Raw genomic sequence first — 20,404 nt, 5'->3', positions numbered from 1 at the left:
CATGTACCCCTGGTGCGGGCTGTGCCCCCCCCGTGGCAGGACCAGGTCCCCAACTGGTGCAGGCCCTGCTCCCCCGTGACAGGATCAGGTCCCCCCGATGCAGGCCATGTCTCCTGTGACAGGCCCAGGTCCCGTCCCCCCTCATTACAGGACCAGGTCCTCAACTAGTGCAGGCCATGTGCCCCCCCATGACAGGACCAGGTCGTGTCCCCCCGTGACAGGCCTGAGCCCCCCAGTGAAGGCCATGCCTCCCCATAACATGCCTAACTTCCCCCCGGTGACAGACCCGAACCCCCCGGTGCAGGCCGTGTCCCCCCCATAACAGACCCTAGCCCCGCTCCACTCCGGCTCAGACCCCGCCCCCGCCCAGCGCGGCCCTTCCGCCGGCGGCGGCAGCCAGCACGCAGGCGGCGTGTGACGTCAGGCGGCCCCGGAAGGGTGAGGGAGGGAGAGGGTGGGCGCCGGGCCGAGTTGGGTTGAGCCGAGCCACTGGGTCCCGTCCTCGGTCCCGTGTCCTGGGCTCTGCTGCCATGACGCTCGCCATCTTCTTCGGGTGCACCTTCATCGCCTTCGGACCGGCGCTCGGCCTCTTCCTCTTCACCATCGCCCGCGACCCGCTCCGCATCATCATCCTTATCGCTGGGTCAGTCCCGCACCGGCACCGGGGGCACTGGTGCCACCGTGGGTACTGGTGTGGGCGTGAAGGGGCACTGGTACTGGTATCGGTACTGGTATGGCACCAGTATTGGTGCTGGTACCAGCACGGGCATGACTGGTACTGGCAGAAGTGCAACGGGGGGGACTCATACTGGTGTGGTTGTGAGCATGACAGGAGCACCAGTACTGGTGAATGTGAATGTGAAAGGGGTAGCAGTATCCATACTTGTACTGGTACCATTGCAGAAACAACAGGAGCACCAGTACTCATACTGGTACTGTTATGGGCATGACAGGGGCACCAGTACCAGTACTCATACCGGTGCCATTCTTTTCACAACAGGGGCTCCAGTACTGGTACTGTACTGGTACCGTTGTGGTCACCACATGGCATGGGCATGATGGAGAGGGACACTGGTATTGGTAATGGCATGGGGTCGGTAGAGCACTGGTACCAGTACAGGGTCAGTAGTGGTACTGACGTGCACAGCAGGGGCAGTGGTACCAGTACCACCGTGGGATCAGTAGGGTATGGTACTGGTACTGACATGTACCAGTACAGGCACCACCTGCCCAGCACTGGTAGGAGAGTGGGCAAGGCTGGGGCACTGCTGTCAGTGCCAGTACCAATACAGAGGTGCAGGTGTAGTGCCGATGGGCACGGGCATGGCACTGGTACCAGCACCAGTCCTGGCACGGCACCGGTGCCAGCAGGCGCTCTCTCTCTTGCAGGGCTTTCTTTTGGCTGGTGTCACTGCTGCTTTCCTCCCTCATCTGGTTTATCGCCATTAAAGCCAGCAACCCCCAGGATGAGCTGTTGCAGAAGGGGCTCTTGATATTTGGAGTGATGTTCTCTGTGCTGCTGCAGGAGGCCTTCCGCTTCCTCTACTACAAGCTCCTCAGGTGAGGGCATCTCCCACCCTGCTCCAGCACTGCCAGATGGTCCTTCTGCCCATCTAGCTATGGCAGGTCCAGATTTCAGCTGGGAGCTCGTGGCCAGGGGGGATGCAGAGCATGGCACCAAGCCACCTCGGTCCTTGCTGGGAGCACGTGGGTGGTACCTGTGTTGGTACATTGACCTGGAGCGGGTCTCGGGTGGCAGAGCAGAGCAGCCCTAAGGTCTGGAGGACCCAGGGCTGAGGTGGCTGGTAGTGGCTCCCTGAATTTGGGACAGGTAGGCTGTGGGTTTGGGCTGCTGCAGGAAGTGTAACATCCTCTCTGCTCTACTGCCTGGTGACTAGTGCCAGCAGTGCTCCTGCAGCTCAGATGGACGTTGGGGGTATGCTAGGCACCAGGAAATGCCCACTTTGCTGAGTGGGGGATGGAGAAGGATTAGGGATCTGCCCTTATCTCCTGGCAAGTCTTGTTCCTTTCTTAGGGACGGATTTGTGTCAGCGAGGACAGCCTGAAAGTGGTTTCAGTGCTCTGCGGGGTGGCGCATCGTTGCTGGCCCCATGCTTCATGTCCTGGCCAGCCCGGGGCAAAGTCTAGGCACAGCCTGAGCAGCTCCTGGCCTCCCTAGCGCCGCCGGCCTGGAGCGCGGGGGCTTGTGCCACCTGCTGGGTGAGCACGTACTGTACCCTGTACTGCTTTTGGATAGATGAACAGAGACTGCGCTGGGCCGGGCAGGCAGACGAGGGGAGGCGATGTTGAAGTCGGCATCCCTCATTACCCCCCCCCCCCCCAGAGTCCCCACCTTCCCAGCTGGCTGGGTGCTGGTATGGGGCGAGGGGCTGGGGGAAGGCTGGGGGGGCGGGTATGCAGGCTTGCGCTGCTCCCTGTGGCAGGGGTGGAGGTGGGCAGGCAGAGCGTAGCAGAACTCCATAGAGCAACCTCTAACACAAACCACTGCATTTCATTACCCTGCGGATCTCTGGCTGCAAACACTGCTGTCCTGGGGCTGCAGAGCCGTCTGGCATCCTCCTCATCTGCTGCACCTCTAGCTGACAAAACTTATGAAGCCTAGCTTTCTCAGTTTCTCCCCCCAAAGAATTTTTCTAGCTCTTTGAGCTCTTCCCTTCACCCTCTCCGTTTTTTCCCAACATCTTCTAAGAGTATAACTGCTAAGATCAGGTACACCCTCCTGGCGTGTGCCTCCCATGCCGGCACTGGGGCTGTTTTCTGTGTGGGGGTGCTGCTCACTTTGCACCCGACATCCCATTCACCCCACCCCTGCTCTGTGGGGCTGGCTTGCACTCACATCCCTCTGTGGAAATCTTTCTACGTGGCTTCATGTGGTTTTCACGTGTGTGGTTTGTCTGGTGGTTCAGGGTGGTCCTGCAGATGCTCTCCACGGCAGGTGTTGCGGTTCAGTGATGGGGAGGTTACCAGGATGGTGGGATGGTGCGGAGTGAGACCCCAGCTCCCACCTACTCTGTCCTGCTGCTGCACCATGCCCCGGGTGGCAGCCAGGCTGTGCCAGCCTCCAGTGTGCTCTCCCCTCTGCAGGAAGGCCATCGAGGGGCTGGTGGCCCTCAGCGAGGACAGCTGCTCCCCCATTTCCATCCAGCAAATGGCATATGGTGAGTGCTGCACAGAGCAGCCAGGCAGGACTGGGCATGGCACCGGGGGGAAAGGGAGGTTTCTCACCTTGAAGCTGGCTGGGTCCCCCAAGGGGCTAGGAGGTACCTGGGGTGGTCCTGGGTGGCTCAGGGCTTGACAGCATCCCTGTCCTGGCAGTGGCTGGTGTGGGCTTTGGGCTCATGAGCGGCGCCTTCTCCACGATCAATCTCCTGGCAGATGCATTAGGGCCCGGCACTGTGGGCATCCACGGGGACTCACAGCTCTACTTCCTGACCTCAGGTGAGCAACTGGCACCCTTTGCCCACATCTCTGCCCCACCACAGAGGCAGCAGATCCAGGGGGGCTGGGGCTCAGCCCCCTGTGCTCTCCCCTCCATGCTGCACCCCGCTGCCACTCCCCGTACCCATCTGAGCCCGTTGTGGTCCCCTGTCACATCTCTCTGTGCCAAACCCTTCTCTCTGTCCTGTGACCCTCCCTGCTCCTCTCCCCCATCCCTCCCAGCACTTCCCAGTCTGACCCAGCAGTGCCCCTACTCCCTTTCCCTGGCTCCTCTCCATCCCTCCCTGAGCCTGTGGGCTGGGCCAGGGTGGGTGGCTCCCTGGTGACACCCCTCTGCTGCTTCCTGCAGCCTTTATGACCATGGTGATGATTTTCCTTCACACCTTCTGGGCAATCCTCTTCTTCCACGGCTGTGAGCACCAGCGCTGGTGGGAGATCACAGCTGTTGTCGTCATGCACCTCGCCGTTTCAGGGTTGGTGAGTAGCTTGGAGCTGAGCTCTGCGCTGGGACCTATATTTGGGGATGGTCTTGGTGCGTGCTGGTCCCTGTGCTGGGGGGGCAACAGCCTTCGGCACTAGCGAAGCAGTTGGGTTTTGGGGATTTGCAGCAGTCCCTGCACAGGACAGGCCAAAGCTGGTGTCCCCTGTCCCGTTCCGCTCATTGAGGTGGTGACACTGCCACCCGTCCTGGCCTCGTCCTCTCCTGCCTGCTCACCCCTTCCTTCTCCCACCTCTTTCTCTAGACGTTTTGCAACCCCCTGTACATAGGCAGCCTGGTGCCCTCCTACCTGCTGATGGCCACCGCCGCCACTTGGGCTTACCTGCTCTCAGGGGGCTCTGCCCAGAACCTGCGGCGCTTCCTGCTCTGTAAGTCCTGCTCTGTAATGGGGACAGGGGACCCTGCAGGTTCCTCTGGGTACCTGGACCAGTGCTGGGGTGGGGAGAGGGTGCTCCAGGGGCTGGAGCAAGGGCATCATCCCCTTGGCTGCCAGACTAGAGGAGATGCTGGGGTTTGGGGCCATGGTCAGGTTGTTGCCTTTCCTGGGGGAAGTGAATGGGGTAAGGAGCCTGGTGAAAACTGCCTCCCTTCCCTCTTGCTTCCTGCAGGTCTATGGAGCAGAGCCAGCCCTCAGCTGGAATCCTGAAGCCCCGTGGGATGTTCCTGTCCCCAGCCACCCCTGCCATCCCCTCCATCTTGGCATCAAGAGTAGCCATCACCTTCTCTGCAATATCTTTTCTCCTGGACTGGTGGATCCTGGCTAGTCCCAGTGGGACAGGTGCTGGGGTCTGGCTGCAGCAGCCAGCTGACCAGTGTGGCTGGCTCTCTCTGCCACCCCTTTGGGAGCCCCCAGAGAACAGCTCAGTTTTGGGGGACTCGGCCTTGCTGGCCCTGCTGCAAGCAGAGCCCCAGTTAGCTTGCCTGGGAAGGATGCTACCTTGGACTGCTGGAGGCCTGAGCCCAAAGAAACCCATCGCTTCTCCCCCTGCTGCAGATGTGCTGTCCCCTGTGCCAGGGCGGGGGAAACCCGTGCTGCCTCCTCACCGCAGGGTGGAGGAAGTGGCTTTGCAAAGCGCTGCTGGGCTCTGGGCTAGGGCTGACCACTGTGGTGATACTTTCTCTGCCTCTTGGCCCAGCCTTGCTGCCCTGGGAGCCACAGCCCCCCACGCTGGACTGTGGTAACTGCAGTGAGCTGGCATCCTGGCATGGGAAGGGATGAGCGGGGGAGGATGGTGTGTCAGGAGCAGCCACTGGTACTGGGGGACCCAAGGGGGCTGACAGCATCCAGGGCAGAAGACAGTGCCATATGGAGGGTGGCAGAGGGCTTGGGAGGAGATGCAACCCTGCAACTGGTGCCAGCACAGCTTGGGGAGGGGGGGTTCAGGGGACCATGCCAGTGGCTCATTGCCCTCTTCTGCCCTCAGAGGGGGATTTTCAGGCAGACACCAGCCCTGATGCTATGCCACAGGGCTGGGAGGGAGAAACTGCCATCAGGATCAGGACTGAGAAGTCTACAGTGGATTTTTATACCAATAAAAAGAAGTACCATAGGTGAGTGTGTGTGCGCCACTGCTGGTGGCAGTGGCTTGTGCTGGTGTGACTATGGGGGGTGTCTGGCAGTTGCAGACCACAGTTGCCTGAAGGTCTTGCTCTGCTCTGGCTATCTCTGGTTTTACTGCTTTGAGGTGGAGGTTTGCTGAGAGCTAGAGACCTGCAGGTTCCTCCCCTCTCCCAGGTCCAGCCCATTTCTCTTGGCTTCATTGTGGCTGTGGAGCTCCCCAGGGCTTGACTACGGCTGATGCTGTCTCTGCCAGTTGGGAAGGGGTCCCTGTGCACCCCTCTGCTGTGGGTCAAGCTCCACCAGTGCCTGTTCCTGTCCTGCAGCTTCAGACTAGGACAGCAGAGACAGCTGGCACCATGGGAGGCTTTTACTTTTTTTTTAAATAACAAAGATATCTGCTGAGGCCAGACACTGCCCCAGGCAAACAGTCCATGTGGGTAGTCTGTGTGGCCAAGGGATGCTGGAGCACTGGCCCTCCCTCAGCCTAGAGCAGGAGTGAGGGGAGGTGGGGTGGGGCAGGCTGAGCCAGCAGGGCCAGGACCTCTGCAGAGTTGGGGCTCACATGGTGTTGTCAGTGGTGGCTGCCACGTAGATGACCTTGAATTTGGTTGGCAAGTCGAGCCTGGTGGGGGAGGAAGGATGTGTGTGTGTGTGTGTTGTTAGAGCAGGCGGGGGGGGCCCTGCTAACCCATGTTGCTGCCTGAGAGACCACCCTTAACCCCTCTTCCCATGCCCCAGACTGACCCCTGCCTCCCCCTGGGGGCCCCTCCTCCTGCAGCTCCCCATTGCTCACTGTGCATTTTGACTGCAGTGCTTGTATCTGTATAGCAGGAAGGCCAGTATCATGATGGCAAAGAGCACCCCAAAGAGCACAGCCAGCACATCCCCTGCAAGCAAGCCGAGCACAGACATGTTACACTGGGGACAGTTCCCTGTGGCTACTGAACAAGGGAGATGGGGCAAGGCTGGAGGAAGCTGGTGGCCCAAAGGCAGAGGGGACATGAAGGCAACAGCCTCAGCTGAGCACACTTACCTGCCTGAAATGAAGAGCTGGAGTGTCCTGCAAGAGACAAAGACAAGAGGATGCCCATGAGAACCAACTGTGCAGATGCTAGGGCAGCCCTGCACCCCCATCATGGCTGCCTGCCCCTCAGCTCAGCACACAGCTGCCAGGACCCCCCTCCCCAGGCAGGTACACCCCCCCAGCCACCTTCCCCTCTTTCAGGCCAGCACCTCACCTACCTGTTGCTATCTGGAAGAGAGACAGCACAGTCAAGAGGTTGCCGGAGGTGTTTGGGGAGGGAAGTGTCAAGCCTGCTGGGCTTCAGGCCATGCTGCCAAAGCAGGGCTGCCTGCAAGATTCCCCATTGCCCATGAGCAGACAGGGGATAGCTGCCCTCTGCATCCCCAGCAGCTCGCAAGCTTGGCCCCAACGCCCTGCCAAAAGCATTAAGGGAAAGGAAAAAAAAAAAGTTTCATTGAACCACAGCCCACACAAAAGCCTCATTGAGTTCAGCCAGAAACTCCCCCACTGCAGCTGCCACCACCCAGGGAGCAGAGCACCACAGCACCCCATGACCACACCAAGCCCTGCAGGAGACCCTGGAGAGGGGCATGGGGTGAGCCCAGCAGGCAGCAACCACAGGGACGGCTGCCTGTAGCAAGATGGTGAGCAGCTCCCTGGGAGGAGGCAGCTGGCCATTGCCAGCCCCCATTGCCCCAGCCTCAGTGACTGGAGGCTTTGGAACAGTTTCTACAAGAAAGTAGCAAAAGAAAGGCTTGGAGGTAACTGGAAAATATGATAAAGTATCTAATAGGTTTACCAAAGTAGAGCATGCCAGCCTAACCTGATATCCTTCTTTGATAAGTGATATTCTAGACAAAAGAAAATGCAGTAGATTTTATCTCTCCCAACTTCAGTGAAGCATTTGATGTGGTGCCACATAGGAAACTGCTAGCCAGGATGAAGACCATATGATTAAAAGCCTATAGCTGTTAGCGAGCTGGCTGCAGGTGGGAAGTGCCCTGCACCAGCGAGTGGTTACTGAGGCATTGCCCAAGGGCCTGCAACCGAGCCTGTGTGCTGTTTCTATTAGTCACCTTGACACAAGGTGTAGGAAATGCCATCAAAACAGAAAAAGAACAGGATGTTGGACAGAAAAACCCCAGTGACCTCAGAGAGCAGCAACAGGCAAGAATTCAGCAATGCAGAGTGATAGTCACACCTGAGGGTTAACAGGAATTTCTACTCATCACTGGAAATCACCAACGCAAGAAAGGCCTTTGAGGACAAACTAAGGATGGGCAGATGGGGATATGTCAGGCAGGGGACCGTGTGCCCGGCCAGGATGGCTGTGTTGCCCCACTGGCAGAGCACAGCCTTCGGGAGGGGTCCCCTGCACTGCCCTTTCTGCAGTTCTTGGCACTTGGCAGTGGGGTGTTCGCTGCAAGCCTGTACCTCTGCAGCTCCTACTGAATTTAGGTATTGCATTTGGGGATGAAGAATCTGGCTGAGGTGCTAGGAGTTGGCTATTCACCCTTGACCATACATCCCCCAGCCATGCTACTGTTGCTTCTGCAAGACCAAGGACAAAATAGTTCCTAGAAACCGATCTTCCCTATGTAGGGAGAGACAAGCACAGAAATGGGGGAGAGCAGGACCCCAAGACCAGCGCTGCCACAAGTCACCTGCCAGGCAGGGCTAACCCATGCAAATGCTGCATTTCCAAAAGAGAAACAAAGCCTCAACTCCTGTTCCTCACCCCGTCCCTGCATTCCCGTGGCTGGGTACAGCCTGAGCCCATTCACGTGCTCCTTACCAGAAGGCAGCTGCTTCACCAAAAGGAGGGTGGTCTGGAAACTTGCCAGCACCTGTCGCCCATGCAGGTCCTGCACCAGCCAGAAACTGTTCTGCAGAGGTTTGCTGTCATCATTCCTCAGGCTTGTCACCAGCACTGACATCTGGAAGGAGATCAGCGTGAGCAGAGCAGGGTGCATCCTGCCTTCAGGAACCAGGTGAGCCCCAGGGGACCAATGTGGATGGTGCATGCTTGCGGGGAGAGGCTGGGCAAGACTGAGCATGGAGCTCATTGCCCTGATGGACCTGGTCATGAGAGAGCAGCATGGTCTGGTTGAAGACTGTCCACTTCACCATCTGGTAGCAGGAAGGGGTGGTCAGAGAGCCATTGTAGTGGAAGTAGAGTTTCAGGTTGGCAGGCAGCAGGCCTGCTATGTTGAATCCAGGCACCAAGACTTCCTCACCTGGGAGAAGGAACACCATGGGAGCAAGAGTGGGGTAACCCCTTGGAGGACAACAGGCAGGACCAGCATGGAGATTGTGGGAACAGATCTGACCTGGAGCATCCCCCCCCAGCCCAGCCTGGCACCACGTGTGCCAGGATCCACCCTGCTACACCCAGTGTGCTGGAGAAAGGGCAGTAGGTTTGCCCTGGAGGTAGGGGAAAGCATGTGCGAACAGAGAGCACCTTGGAAAGCTGTTTCTGTACAAGCTATGTAATGCTCCCCTTCTCATACACACAGCAAATGCCTGCTGCAGCCTCTCTGCTGTGCAGCGGGTTTCTCTGCTGGGCTGCAGCCCCCGAGACAAGTACTAGGTAGGACAGGGCCTTACCTTCTCTTTGGATTTTGTACAGATGCTCAGGTATTTCCTGATGATAGTATGGGTTCTCCCTTGGCCCAACCTGCAACACAGAGACCCCACAGAAATGACAAGCACAGGGGCCAGAGACCAGGTGGTGATGGCAGTGCCAGCAGGGAAGAATCACTCCCTGCGAGGGGCACCCTGTCCCAGTGACCCCTTCCTCCCATCAGGGCTGCCCTGCTCTCTGATACTGCCCTCTCTCTCCCCAGGTACATTTGCACCTTTGCCTGTCCCCAAAACTGTGCCTGACTGCCCCCCAGCACTGTTCCTATCCATTCTTGCCCAGGGCTGAGCTGTGGGACTCACCTCCAGGAAGGCTCCTAGTATGGCCAGGCCATCCAGGTGGACCATTGCCTCCTTAAAGCTGTCATACTTGGCGTTGTAGTGGACCACGTGGATCTGGAAGGGAAACATGCAACCCTGATGCAGTATGGGCACCTCCAGGAGGTGCTCACCCCCATGGGGCTCTAACCTGCCAGAGTAAGGGCTGGGAGAGACATGCACCCGTGCCAAGCACCCCTCCTAGGAAGGGAATATGCTGGTGGGACTGAGAAAGTGTGCCACTGCAAAGCAGCAAGTGTGAAGGGCTGCCCACAGGAACTTCCCCAGTCACAGACAGCAAACCAGTACTCTGTCCTAGATACCAGGGGGTCGTACCGCAGAGCCAGGCTCAGTTTGAGGACAGCACTAGCAAAGGAGGAATAAAACCAGATGGGATCTGCAGAGCAGGAAGACAGTGTGTATGGAGTAAACAGTCCCTGCAGCTCCCAAAGCAGGCTGCTTGTGGCTGCCTGGGGAGCTGGCTCCCCCAGCCTGGGGACCACCATGGCTCCTGCTCCATCAGCCCAGGACCAGGCTGCAACACAGGGACAGGCTGCACTGCTCATATGCGGCCAGCCCCAGCCCACCTGCGGGCAAAGCATCCTGTCTCCTCCTCACCTCTGCACCGCAGGCTGCGGCGTGAGTTTGGCTCTTGGGCACTCGGCACCAAAGCGTGGGCTCCCACACTGAACTCTGCTGCTGCAGAGTTGTCTGGGGAGCAGGGATCCTGGCCAAGTGGTTACAGCATTCATCCAGTGACAACCAGGACCATAGCCTAGAAGCTGGACAGCACTCCAGCACCAGGAGAGGAAAGGATGCATCCACCACCGCAAGGGCTCCTTACCTCTGCAGCAAAGCAGCACCTGTTGATAGTGTGCTCCGAGCCAGGTCCCAATAGGGAGCCCCAATGCAGGTGCAACTGCACGGCTTGGTACTGCTGGGCATAGCCACCGGTGATGGCCAGTGACTCAGGCAGCTCAAGGACAACTGCAAGGGCAGAAGGAAGAGGTCAGTCAGTAAAACACAAAGCCCAGTCCGTCCCACAGGTACACAGAGATGTCTCAAGGGAAAGAGTCACCCTGGGCTTGTGGAAATTTGCCACAACAAAGCAGCTTGCTTTCCATATTTAATGAGGCTATGGGTGGGTCAATGCCCAGAGCTGTGCCAATGCAATAGGCTTCAACTTTCCACTTCAGGTAGCGAGACACCCTGGTAAATACATCAGCTTCAAAAATAGCTGCTATGAAAATGCTGGAAAGTGAACAGCCGCCCCTCCCCCCGAGACTCCCAGGGACCAGCTCCAAGCCAGATGTTATCCAACAATTTATTCAGTAAGTGAGACTAATATAAAGAGACCATGGACAAAATTCATGGAGAAAGATATTGGCAGAGTGGTGAGAGCAGGACAGTTGGGGACAGAGAGCTGCAGCACTTGGCAAGCTGGGACCATTCAAACAAAGTGGCCTGTGAGTGTCTGACCAGCACTGGAGCTGGTGACACAGAAGCATTAAGTCTTCTAAAAGCATTTAGAGCTAAAACTTTGTCTCTTTGGGTACAGTAAATACATACTGGATTTTGCCTTTTACTTTAATGTGGTTTAGCCAGGTATCTTGGACTCATGCAGCAGTGTGGCAGATCTAAAAGCTGAGTTACCTGGACATGCAGCAAAAATATCAGGAGCATCCCTGGACCCTGAGAAAGGCTGTCCTGTCCTTCTAAGCACCTTTTCCTCATTTTTAAAAATCAACTCTCTTCCTACCTCCTTTATAGGTGAAGTGTCTTAGTCACATCACAGAGCTAGGGCACAGATTTGGTATTAACAATGTAACAAGGCTGTGATGAGTCATTTATCCTCTGTGGTGTTCCCTGCCACTGGGCTCAGAGATACAAGACTCAAATATCAGAAGCAGGAGACTGCTCCCTCCCTGCAAATTTATCTGCTTTTACATTTCTTTTGTATATTTAAATCAGTACATTCCTTCTACTAGTTACCAGAGTCATTTTCAGGCCCTTACAAGAGCTTATACAGTGTATATACTTTATATTACAAAAAGGAGTAACTGTACAAATATCTTAGTAGACTTGCAACTTTTTATTTATGGCTTTTCATAAAGCAGATCAGCAGTTGCCAGAATAAAAAAAGGCATCTTATAAACATGTGAGAAACTACTTCCCCCCTGTCGTGGTTTAACCCCAGCCAGCAACTAAAGCACCACATGGCCGCTTGCTCACTCCCCCACGGTGGGATGGGGGAGAGAATCGGAAGAGTAAAAGTGAGAAAACTCATGGGTTGAGATAAAGACAGTTTAATAGGTAAAACAAAAGCCGCGCACGCAAGCAAAGCAAAGCAAGGAATTCATTCACTACTTCCCAGTGGCAGGCAGGTGTTCAGCCATCCCCAGGAAAGCAGGGCTCCATCACGCGTAATGGTTGCTTGGGAAGACAAATGCCATCACTCCGAACATCCCTCCCTTCCTCCTTCTTCCCCCAGCTTTATATGCTGAGCATGATGTCATATGGTATGGAATAGCCCTTTGGCCAGTCTGGGTCAGCTGTCCTGGCTGTGCCCCCTCCCAGCTTCTTGTGCACCTGGCAGAGCATGGGAAGCTGAAAAGTCCTTGACTAGTGTAAACTCTACTCAGCAAGAACCAAAACATCAATGTGTTATCATCAACATTATTCTCATCCTAAACCCAAAACACAGCACTATACCAGCTACTAGGAAGAAAATTAACTCTATCCCAGCTGAAACCAGGACACCCCTCCCACCCCAATGAAAATACTCTGACTGCTTTTCTGAACGCCAAGCAACACCAGATGCCAGGGTGTCTAAAATAGCAGCTAATTTAAGTCTTCAGGCATGCTAGGGCAGGAGGCAATAATATAAAGCTCTGTGCATGTACTGTGTGGCTGATCTGACCACGCACAGCGAGTCCAACCTGTTTGCTGCATACACAGGTCAGCTCCATCTCACTAGCTACCAGGGCAAGGAGGTGCCTTATCACACCTTCAGTGAGTTTAAGTCCCTGTCTCTGCCAGCTTTTCTTTTAGTTCAGGGACTGGCAGACACCAGCACACACAAAACACTCAACGTGCTCCCAGAAAAAGCCAGTAGCAACCATGACCACCATCCCCAGCTGTGGGATGGTGAGCAGGAAGGAGATGGGGTTTTCCTTCCATACCTGGCATAGTGAGACTGCTACTAAAATAATGTGAATAAATTGTGTCTGGACTTTCCAAAAACATTCTAAAATTGGAAAAGAAAAAACCCTACAAAAGATCTTAAGATCCTGAGATAGCATCCTAAAGCACAGACTTAAAGAAGTTGGACAATGTTGTGTCCTAAAAGACTGAGAGGTAGGTACTTTAAAGGCTAAGCCACATCAGAGACTGAATAGTCCTTTAAAAGTGAAATGCAGGAGAGGAACCAGTTGCTGCAAACCTGCATCAGAAATACCGGGACACATTTTTTTTTTAAGGAAACATGGGTTATAACAAATTCCTGGAGCAAGCTCCCAAAGGCAGCAATCAGCAAGTTCTCCATCTCCTGGTTTCTCCCCTCCAGCCAGGAAAGTACATGGATTCACACAGGCTCAGCAGCCCAATGCTTCCCTTTTGGCTTTGAAGGCAACGCAACTGCAGCCTGCAAGAGAATCCCCTTCCCAGAATCCAGGGAAAGGGTGTCAGAGAAACCTGGTCCTGCCAGGAAAGGCTAAGCAGACTCCGCCTGCACTCCAGCCTGTGCCTTTGCACCCACCTGTGTTCCTCAGCTTGAGCTTCTCATTGGCAGGCAGGCTGTAGCCAGAAAGCTGGATCGGCTGCAGCTGGGGGCTGAAGATGGTCTTGGCCATGTTGATGTTGATGGGCGACTGCATGGTGCCCATGCAGCCCTGGTAGTCCACACCCCAGTGCTCCCGGTCTGGTACGGGGAGGGAGGGAGTGCCAGTGAGACCACCTGGGCAAGGAGCCTGCCAGAAAGGAGATTTGGTGGGTGGCAGGGAAGGGCACTGGCCAGGGAATAAGCCATGCACACAAGGTTAGTTTCCACCAAGTTAGCTTGGGAGCAGCTCTGTGCCACCATGTGACTGTGTGCAGCTGTATCAGGAAAGGTCTCAGAGCATGGTGAGCTACCAGGACAGTTTATTTAGAGGTGTTTGGGAAGAGTGCAAGAAGATCATTTACAAACCTGTTACTGGAAAGCAGCAAAATAATTCACTCTCTAAAGCTTAGTTTTGGAGTTTTAGAAAGCAGGCATTCTTTATTACAGCGCCGGGCAGCACTGGGGATCATTCCACCATGAGTGCTCTGACGGCTTGATAAACTTTCAGTAATTATATACTATGAAAATATACATATTCATAGGATTTCCGAGAATACGTTTACATAAACATGAGATTTCCTGGAACTTATTAACATATGTAAATGTCCGATCCATATGCGCAGTCGTCTTCCGTGGTGGTCTTCAGATGAAGGCTCGTAGTCTTCTTCACTGTGTTCGCTGACTGACCTTTACTTCTGCGCAAACTCAGTTCTGGGATCACGGACACTATGTCCTTCAAGGTCGGTTTGTTCTGGTCTAATGGTCATCTTGCAACTTTCTTATCCTCATGGTTCCGCATATCTGCTCTCCCAAGGCCTAGCTGTCTGAAGGGGAGTATTCAGGAGCTTCTTATCTTACAACTGTCCTAACTATTCACATTTACTTTTGTTTGGTTACATCTGTTGTGCAACGATTCTAATGACTTGAATTGATAGCGTCTATCTATATTCGCAGGTATCAAATGGACTTGGCAGGCTGAGGAGCTGCTGCTCTGCAGCTCATCACGTTTGCTGCCTTGCACAGTCTGGCTTCTGGCAGGTATCAACCTACCACTTTGCCTGCTCTGCTACCCGAGCCCTACAAGCAAGGTGCCACAGTGCTGCTGGGATCATGTGAGCCCACAGCCACAGGTCTGATGATAGGTTCCCAGCTATAGTTGTGTTGGTACAGCCCTGCAAAGGGCCAGCTCGCATAGCTGGGGTGACTGCTTAAATTGCTGCTTCTCTGGGATAAGCACGGCTGATGCCCCAAAATCTCCCCTTGCACCACAGGGGCTACTTCTAGCATGCCTCGGGCCAGTGCAAGCCCAGGTTCACCTTACCAGCCCCTCATAGGACCCCTGTAAAGACTGAGCTGGGCATTAGCAGGTCCAAGCCATCCCCTGGTCCCAAGCAGAGTGATGGTGCCAGGGCCTGGCCCACCACTGTGGTAGGAAGGTGTGCATTTGCTAGAGCTGCAGCAATGCCCATCACAGGTACTGTGGAGAAGCCCCCAAGCCATGGTGGGAGAGCAGGGCCAAGCAGGATGGGGAGGGAGGGGGACAGAGGTGAGGACACAAGCTAATCCCCGAGCAGGTCAAAGTCCCAGCACGGGCTGCAAGTCCAGCCTGGAGAGCCCAGCCTGCTTCCCAATTTGGCATAGGATCAGGCAAGCACCCGTTCAGGGAGGAGCCCTGCCCTGAGGGGCATCCCCCACACCCAGGGGACCCTTGATGCAGCTGCTGCTTCCTGCTCAAATCAGAACAACCCCTGGCTCTTCAGCCCATCTGTACCCAGGTTCAGGCACCGCTGAGGTGGCAGGGTCAGGCAGGATGGAAGGGCGAGCAGCAGAGTGTGCACAGGAGCCCTGTAGTTGTTAACCACAGTTGGCTCAGGCCCAAGGTCTGCTGGATGACAGGAAAAAAGCAGGAGTGACTGCAGGGTATTTACCTTCATAAATCCAGTGACTGCAGTCAGGACCTTGAAAAGGAGAGAAAAAACCCACATGAATGGAAGAAAAATGTTGGCAGCAAACACACCTCTGCCAGGCAGCACTCTCGGCCCCAGCAGCAGGTCCCTGGGCTCCCACTATACCCCTCTGCCTTCAATCCCCCTCCCTGCCTTTGCTTTCCCACTCTTCCCCTGCCCCAGTGAGGGGAATGCTCCTGGAGGGCACTGTCTCCTCTGAGCAAGGCCAGGTCTCCTGCATGCTTCAGCCAGAGGGAAAACCCCAGGGACTGACACTTTGTTATCATCCTTATAATGGAAAAATCACAGATATTGGCTTCCGTCATTGAGGAGCTGTACCAGTGCTCCTGAAGCTACTCTGGAGCAGCCAAAACCTCCCACTATCCCAAGACAAAGCACTTAATGAGACAGGCCTGCAGCTTCCCTGCTCAGGCTCTATAAGCAAGAGCAGCCAGGGAAGTGGCTGTCCTGGTGGCACTCCTGCAATGCCAAAGTGCTGGGGGAGGTGTGGGGGAAGAACAGCTCCGCGCACCACGAAGAATTTGGGTAGCAAGTTGCATTGCACTGCACAGACACCCACTGGGGAAAGCAACCCCGGGACTCACAGCAGAGGAAGCAAATGAGCACCAAAACCTTGTCTTCCTCAATAGCAAGTGGCCCTAGCCACAGGGGCAGACTGCCACAGGAAAATGTGCCAGACCAAACACAGTTTCCATCCCAGCAGCCTCCTGCCCCAACTCACCCAACCACCCAAATTCCTACACAGAGGTGTGTAAGGGTCCTACCTCATGCAAATCCTTTCTCTAAGAAAAGCAGAGGGGAGGATGGGGGAGCCCATGCCAGGACCTCTGCACACCCTGTGTCACCCATGGGGCACACAGCAGCCACAGCAGGGCAGGATGTGCTCTGGTGCAGGACATGTTGGCATGCCCTGAGCCTCCCACAGCTGAGGGTGTCCCTGGTGTGCAGACCTGGAGGGAGCAAAGCCCTCTTGGGGCAGGTTCTGAGGATACAAGTGCTCCATACACCATCACTCTCTTCTGGAGCTGCCAGCAAAGCCCAGGCTCCCAGCATGTCACTGGAGCTGGCCTTAGAGGTGCCCCAGAGCCTCTTCTCAGACACTCCTGACCAAACAACTTGGCTATCACCAGCCCTTCCACAAACAACCAGCTCCAGGCAAAGGGACACAGGACTTGGATTTGCCCCAAGTAGAGAAACACAGCCCATAAGGATTATGCCCCTGCCCTGACTGGCACAACAGGTAATTCATGTGCTCCTCCTCTGACTTATCCTTACCAGCATGCTCACCATGGGCACAGCGCTGGTGCAGACAGGCTGTTGTCCCACATGGGGTGGGACAGGCTTGGGGCAAGGGGGTGCATGCACCCAGCAGCGAGGGGCAGCACCCACACCCACCTCCATCAGCTCCCCAGGGTGCAAGGACATGGAGGAGCATTTAGCAGGTACAGTCCAGCCCTGATATGATCTCCGTCCCTCAGTGGGGCAAATGCCTGCCAGCCCAGCCAGGATACAGTAGTTCAGCAGGCACTGTTCCAGTCCCCATCCCTGCTGCTGACAGTGGCTATCAACAGCCACTTGCTATTAATAGGAGTGGATTCCAGCTCAGGGGTGAGAAAGGACATCTGGGCCTCAGAAAGTGTGCCTCTTCCTATGTGAGGCCCCAAGCCCAGCAGGACCCTGCCCTCTTCTCAGTGAGGATCCAGGCACAGGCACTGCCAGGGGCTTTTGGCACAGCTGCCACCCTGGAGAGCGGATGGCCATGGCAAAACCAGGCAGGTAAGGGCTGGAGGGTGCTTAGGGGCACCAGGAGTTGCAGACAAGAGAATAGCCCTTGGGAGTCCCTCCAGCATCTCCGGTGACTCATCTCTGTAGTGCTTCTGATGCCCAGGAATCACTTGTCCAGGCACTGGGTACTCCCACAGGCATATGCAGAAGGGGCAGCAAGCAGAGGGCCAGGCAAGCCATGGCTACCTGCATCAGGCAGAAACGTGTGTGCTCCAGGACATGCTTCAGTGCCTGCTCCATGCCTGCTTGCATGGCACTGCCCTGGGATGCACCTGGCTGTGCTGCAGCAAGCTGAGATTCATCCTGCCCACCTCACTCACACAAATGTTACCTGCTCCCCTGATATTGATTATGCACCAAAATCCAGGTTACAGACCCTCCTCTGGAAACACCCCATATCTTCCCCCACCCTGTCCCCACTCTCCTGTCCCACCTGGCACTATCTGCATGAGGTGGTCATGGCTTGCACACAAGAGCCATGTTTGCTGCTTCCTAGGCAGGATTCCCCTCCTGCAGCATAAGGGTGCCTATCAGCATGGGGAGCCCCTCTGAGGGGCACCTGCATTGGGGCACACCTGGTACAGATAACACACAGCAGCCCAGGGTTGGCACGCAGTGCCTTGGCTTGCTGCACATGCCTGAACTGGCATGGCCTGCCCCAGCATCCCACTTTCTGCTCACCTTCAGGGACTCTGCCTTGACAGAAAGCAACTCAAATGTCAGATTGTAGATTGAGCAATAGCACCATGCTGGCACCTGCCCTGCTGTGCCAGCACTGTGCCACCCACCCCAGGATCCCATGTCCCCGTGCCCATCTGTTCCTGCAGCTGAGGGGGCTCCAGACCCTTCTTGTGGCCTCCCACTGGCTCAGCTCAGCAGCCTTGAACACCCCAAAGGCTGCAGCTGCTCCCAGGAGTCAGTCAATCCATCCTGACACAACAGACTTCCCAGGGGTCTCTTGGCATCAGAGCCAAGAGCACCCACAAGCACTTATCCACACATTGAAGCCACCTGAGCACATTTCCCCATCCCATGGATCTGGGCACAGCTACAGCACAGCCAGGCCACCCACTTTGGGGAGGCATCTCACAAGCCCAGCTGTGCAGGGTTGGGCCCCCTTGGCACATGCACCAAGTGCTGCAAGAGAGCATTGAGACGAGCCCAGCCCAGGCGCTGGGTTGGTCTCTCAGCATTTGCCCCAGCCTCAGCATGGCTCAGAGGAGCCTTGCAATACTCCAGTCCCTTCCATGTGGGGGCATTTGCAATCTCGCAGCCCTTTGCTGTGAACGTTAACCCACTGCCCTGCCCAAATATCGATTCACATAATTTGAACCTGCCTCCTATGCTCCCTGCCAGAGCATGTCTTCTCCCTTGGAAAGCCACATGGTGCCAGGTCTCCTTTCTGCTGAACTGCTGCCACTCACCACAAAGAGGTGGTTGCACCTCGGTGACAGATACTGCAGCTCTTTGTGCACCCTGCCCTACCTCAGAGCATCCACAGCCCCAGCAGGAGCTGCAAAGCACTCCCAAAAATGTAGAGGGAAACAACCTAGCTGTTGCCCACCACTGTGATGAGCACACTAGGAGATAACATGCAAGAAGAAGACTCCTTGCAGGGGTCCCAACAGGAAAACCTAGCAGGGCACCAACAGGAGCTGACTGCCGTTGCAGGTGAGAAAGCCTCCATGTTCAGCCACACAGAGCCCCCTTTCCCCCAGCAGCCCACAATCCAGCAGTTTTCCCCCTTTCACGCACTCCCTCTTTTGTGCTTTCTCCTCCTGTTGCTCGCTCCCTCTCAGCCCTCCCATTTTGGGATACTGGCGCTGCCGCAAGCACCAGCTCCCTTCCCTCCTTGACATCCGACAACCATCCGACACCACTTTCCTGCTGAGTTCAGGCAGACGCTGCTGTTACCAGCATGCCTACTCAGCATGTCCTGCAGCCTGGGAGAAAGGATAGGAGCAGCTTCCAGCAGGGTAAGGAGCCAGCACAACTATGGACCACTGCTAATCCCATGTAGGCACTGATGCAGCAGGCTGCTCCCAGGAGGAGACCTCACCACAGGAACATAGGGATGGACCATGCACCCAAGGGACTCCTAATCATTTGCATGGAGCAAGAAGCACCCCTCAGAAGAGCCAGGCAATACAGAAGGAGACCAGAGGGTCTGCCCTATGTGTCTGCCCCCTCTGTCTTCAGCGTCTCATGTTTTAGGGTGTACACAGCCTGAAGCTGCTGCAGGGCACCTGACAACACTGAAATGTAGGACAGCATCCATGTGCCTTTCAGTGTGGATGCTGCCTGGCAGCAACACAGCCATTGGTGCTGCCTGCTTGCCTTGAACTCCAGCAAAAGAAGTTTGATGGCTTGTGCACAGCAGGCAGGGCAGCAGGCTCACTTCTGGCTTGGACATCCTGTTCTCTTATCGGCTGGGCACACAATGCCCTGTGCTCAGCCACAGGGAGCACTCCAGATCCTGCCAGAGCCTCTTCTCTCTGCTGGGACCCAGCCCTGGGCCAGACCCAGGTCTGCTGGTCAAAGCCCTGTGGGATGAGACTGGTTCACAGGGGATGCCAGGGCAGGACCACCTTGCTGTGCCCCTGAGGGAGAAGCCCCTGTCTGCAGATCAGTCCCAGGCTGTGGGGAGACCAGTGGAGCTCGCAGCCCAGAGAAGAGTGAAAACAGGGTGTTAGTCCTGATGCTCAGTGAGCCAGGAGCTACCAGGACATGCAGAGATGCACAGAGTGAAAGTCCCAAAGCAGGGACCAGCCACAGCAGCCAGGTCCCAGCCTACAAAACACATCCAAGCACCTTGTCCCTTGAAAGTGATAACCTAATCACAGTACCCAGGCTGTGCTGCCATGCTCACACTGCCCACAGCCAGTTCCCCAGGCCAGTCTGTGGCAAGCACAGTGCTGGCACAGGGTCTGGGCAGCAGGGCACACAACCTGAGCATCCTTCTGCCAAGCCCCCGAAGATCCTCTCTACGGGAGGACTGTGCCTTCCCAGCCCCTACCTCCGCAAGCACAGCCCTGGTTTCTCCATCCAGATACACCCCACGCAGAGCCCATGCTCTTTTCAGCCCAGGACACTGCCTTGTGCACTGCCCATTGGGGCACTGATCCTTCCCAAGCCTGGCTGCATTAAAGCCCCTTTGTGTTTATAAACTCTGACCCACTGCAAGCCTTTGGGATCAGTCTTTAATTTGCCACCAGTAGTGCAGGTCACCACAGGGATTGTTCTTTGTGCTCCTGGGGGAGAACTGCTTGGGCTGCAGGGCCCAAGACCGGGCCAGCTCCCCCACAGAGGGGCAAGGGTTTGAGTGGAGGAA

The 20,404-nt window shown here is 55.9% G+C and overlaps 2 protein-coding genes across 2 annotated transcripts; one reads left to right on the top strand and one right to left on the bottom strand.

The window, feature by feature from the left end:
* Positions 1-439: 439 nt before the first annotated feature.
* Positions 440-4,741, top strand: LOC104015315 (gamma-secretase subunit Aph-1b). Its single transcript, XM_009468034.2, has 7 exons — positions 440-643; positions 1,390-1,560; positions 3,106-3,179; positions 3,337-3,459; positions 3,809-3,936; positions 4,203-4,326; positions 4,567-4,741. The coding sequence occupies exons 1-7, from the start codon at positions 531-533 to the stop codon at positions 4,602-4,604; spliced, it is 771 nt and encodes a 256-aa protein (XP_009466309.1). The 5' UTR covers positions 440-530; the 3' UTR covers positions 4,605-4,741.
* Positions 4,742-6,834: 2,093 nt separating this feature from the next.
* On the bottom strand, positions 6,835-13,385 carry LOC148055494 (carbonic anhydrase 9-like). The gene is made up of 7 exons (XM_087760282.1): positions 13,259-13,385; positions 10,346-10,488; positions 9,487-9,579; positions 9,151-9,220; positions 8,623-8,780; positions 8,339-8,480; positions 6,835-6,956 (listed from the first exon to the last, which is right to left on the bottom strand). The coding sequence occupies exons 1-7, from the start codon at positions 13,383-13,385 to the stop codon at positions 6,844-6,846; spliced, it is 846 nt and encodes a 281-aa protein (XP_087616408.1). The 3' UTR covers positions 6,835-6,843.
* Positions 13,386-20,404: the final 7,019 nt, after the last annotated feature.

This window comes from Nipponia nippon, unplaced genomic scaffold (assembly GCF_047370975.1).
Source record: "Nipponia nippon isolate SJK-2023a ecotype South Korea unplaced genomic scaffold, ASM4737097v1 scaffold_22, whole genome shotgun sequence".
Taxonomy (NCBI): Eukaryota; Metazoa; Chordata; class Aves; order Pelecaniformes; family Threskiornithidae; genus Nipponia; species Nipponia nippon.
The sequence above is the reverse complement of the archived record's forward strand: the minus strand, read 5'-3'. Positions and strand labels throughout refer to the sequence as shown.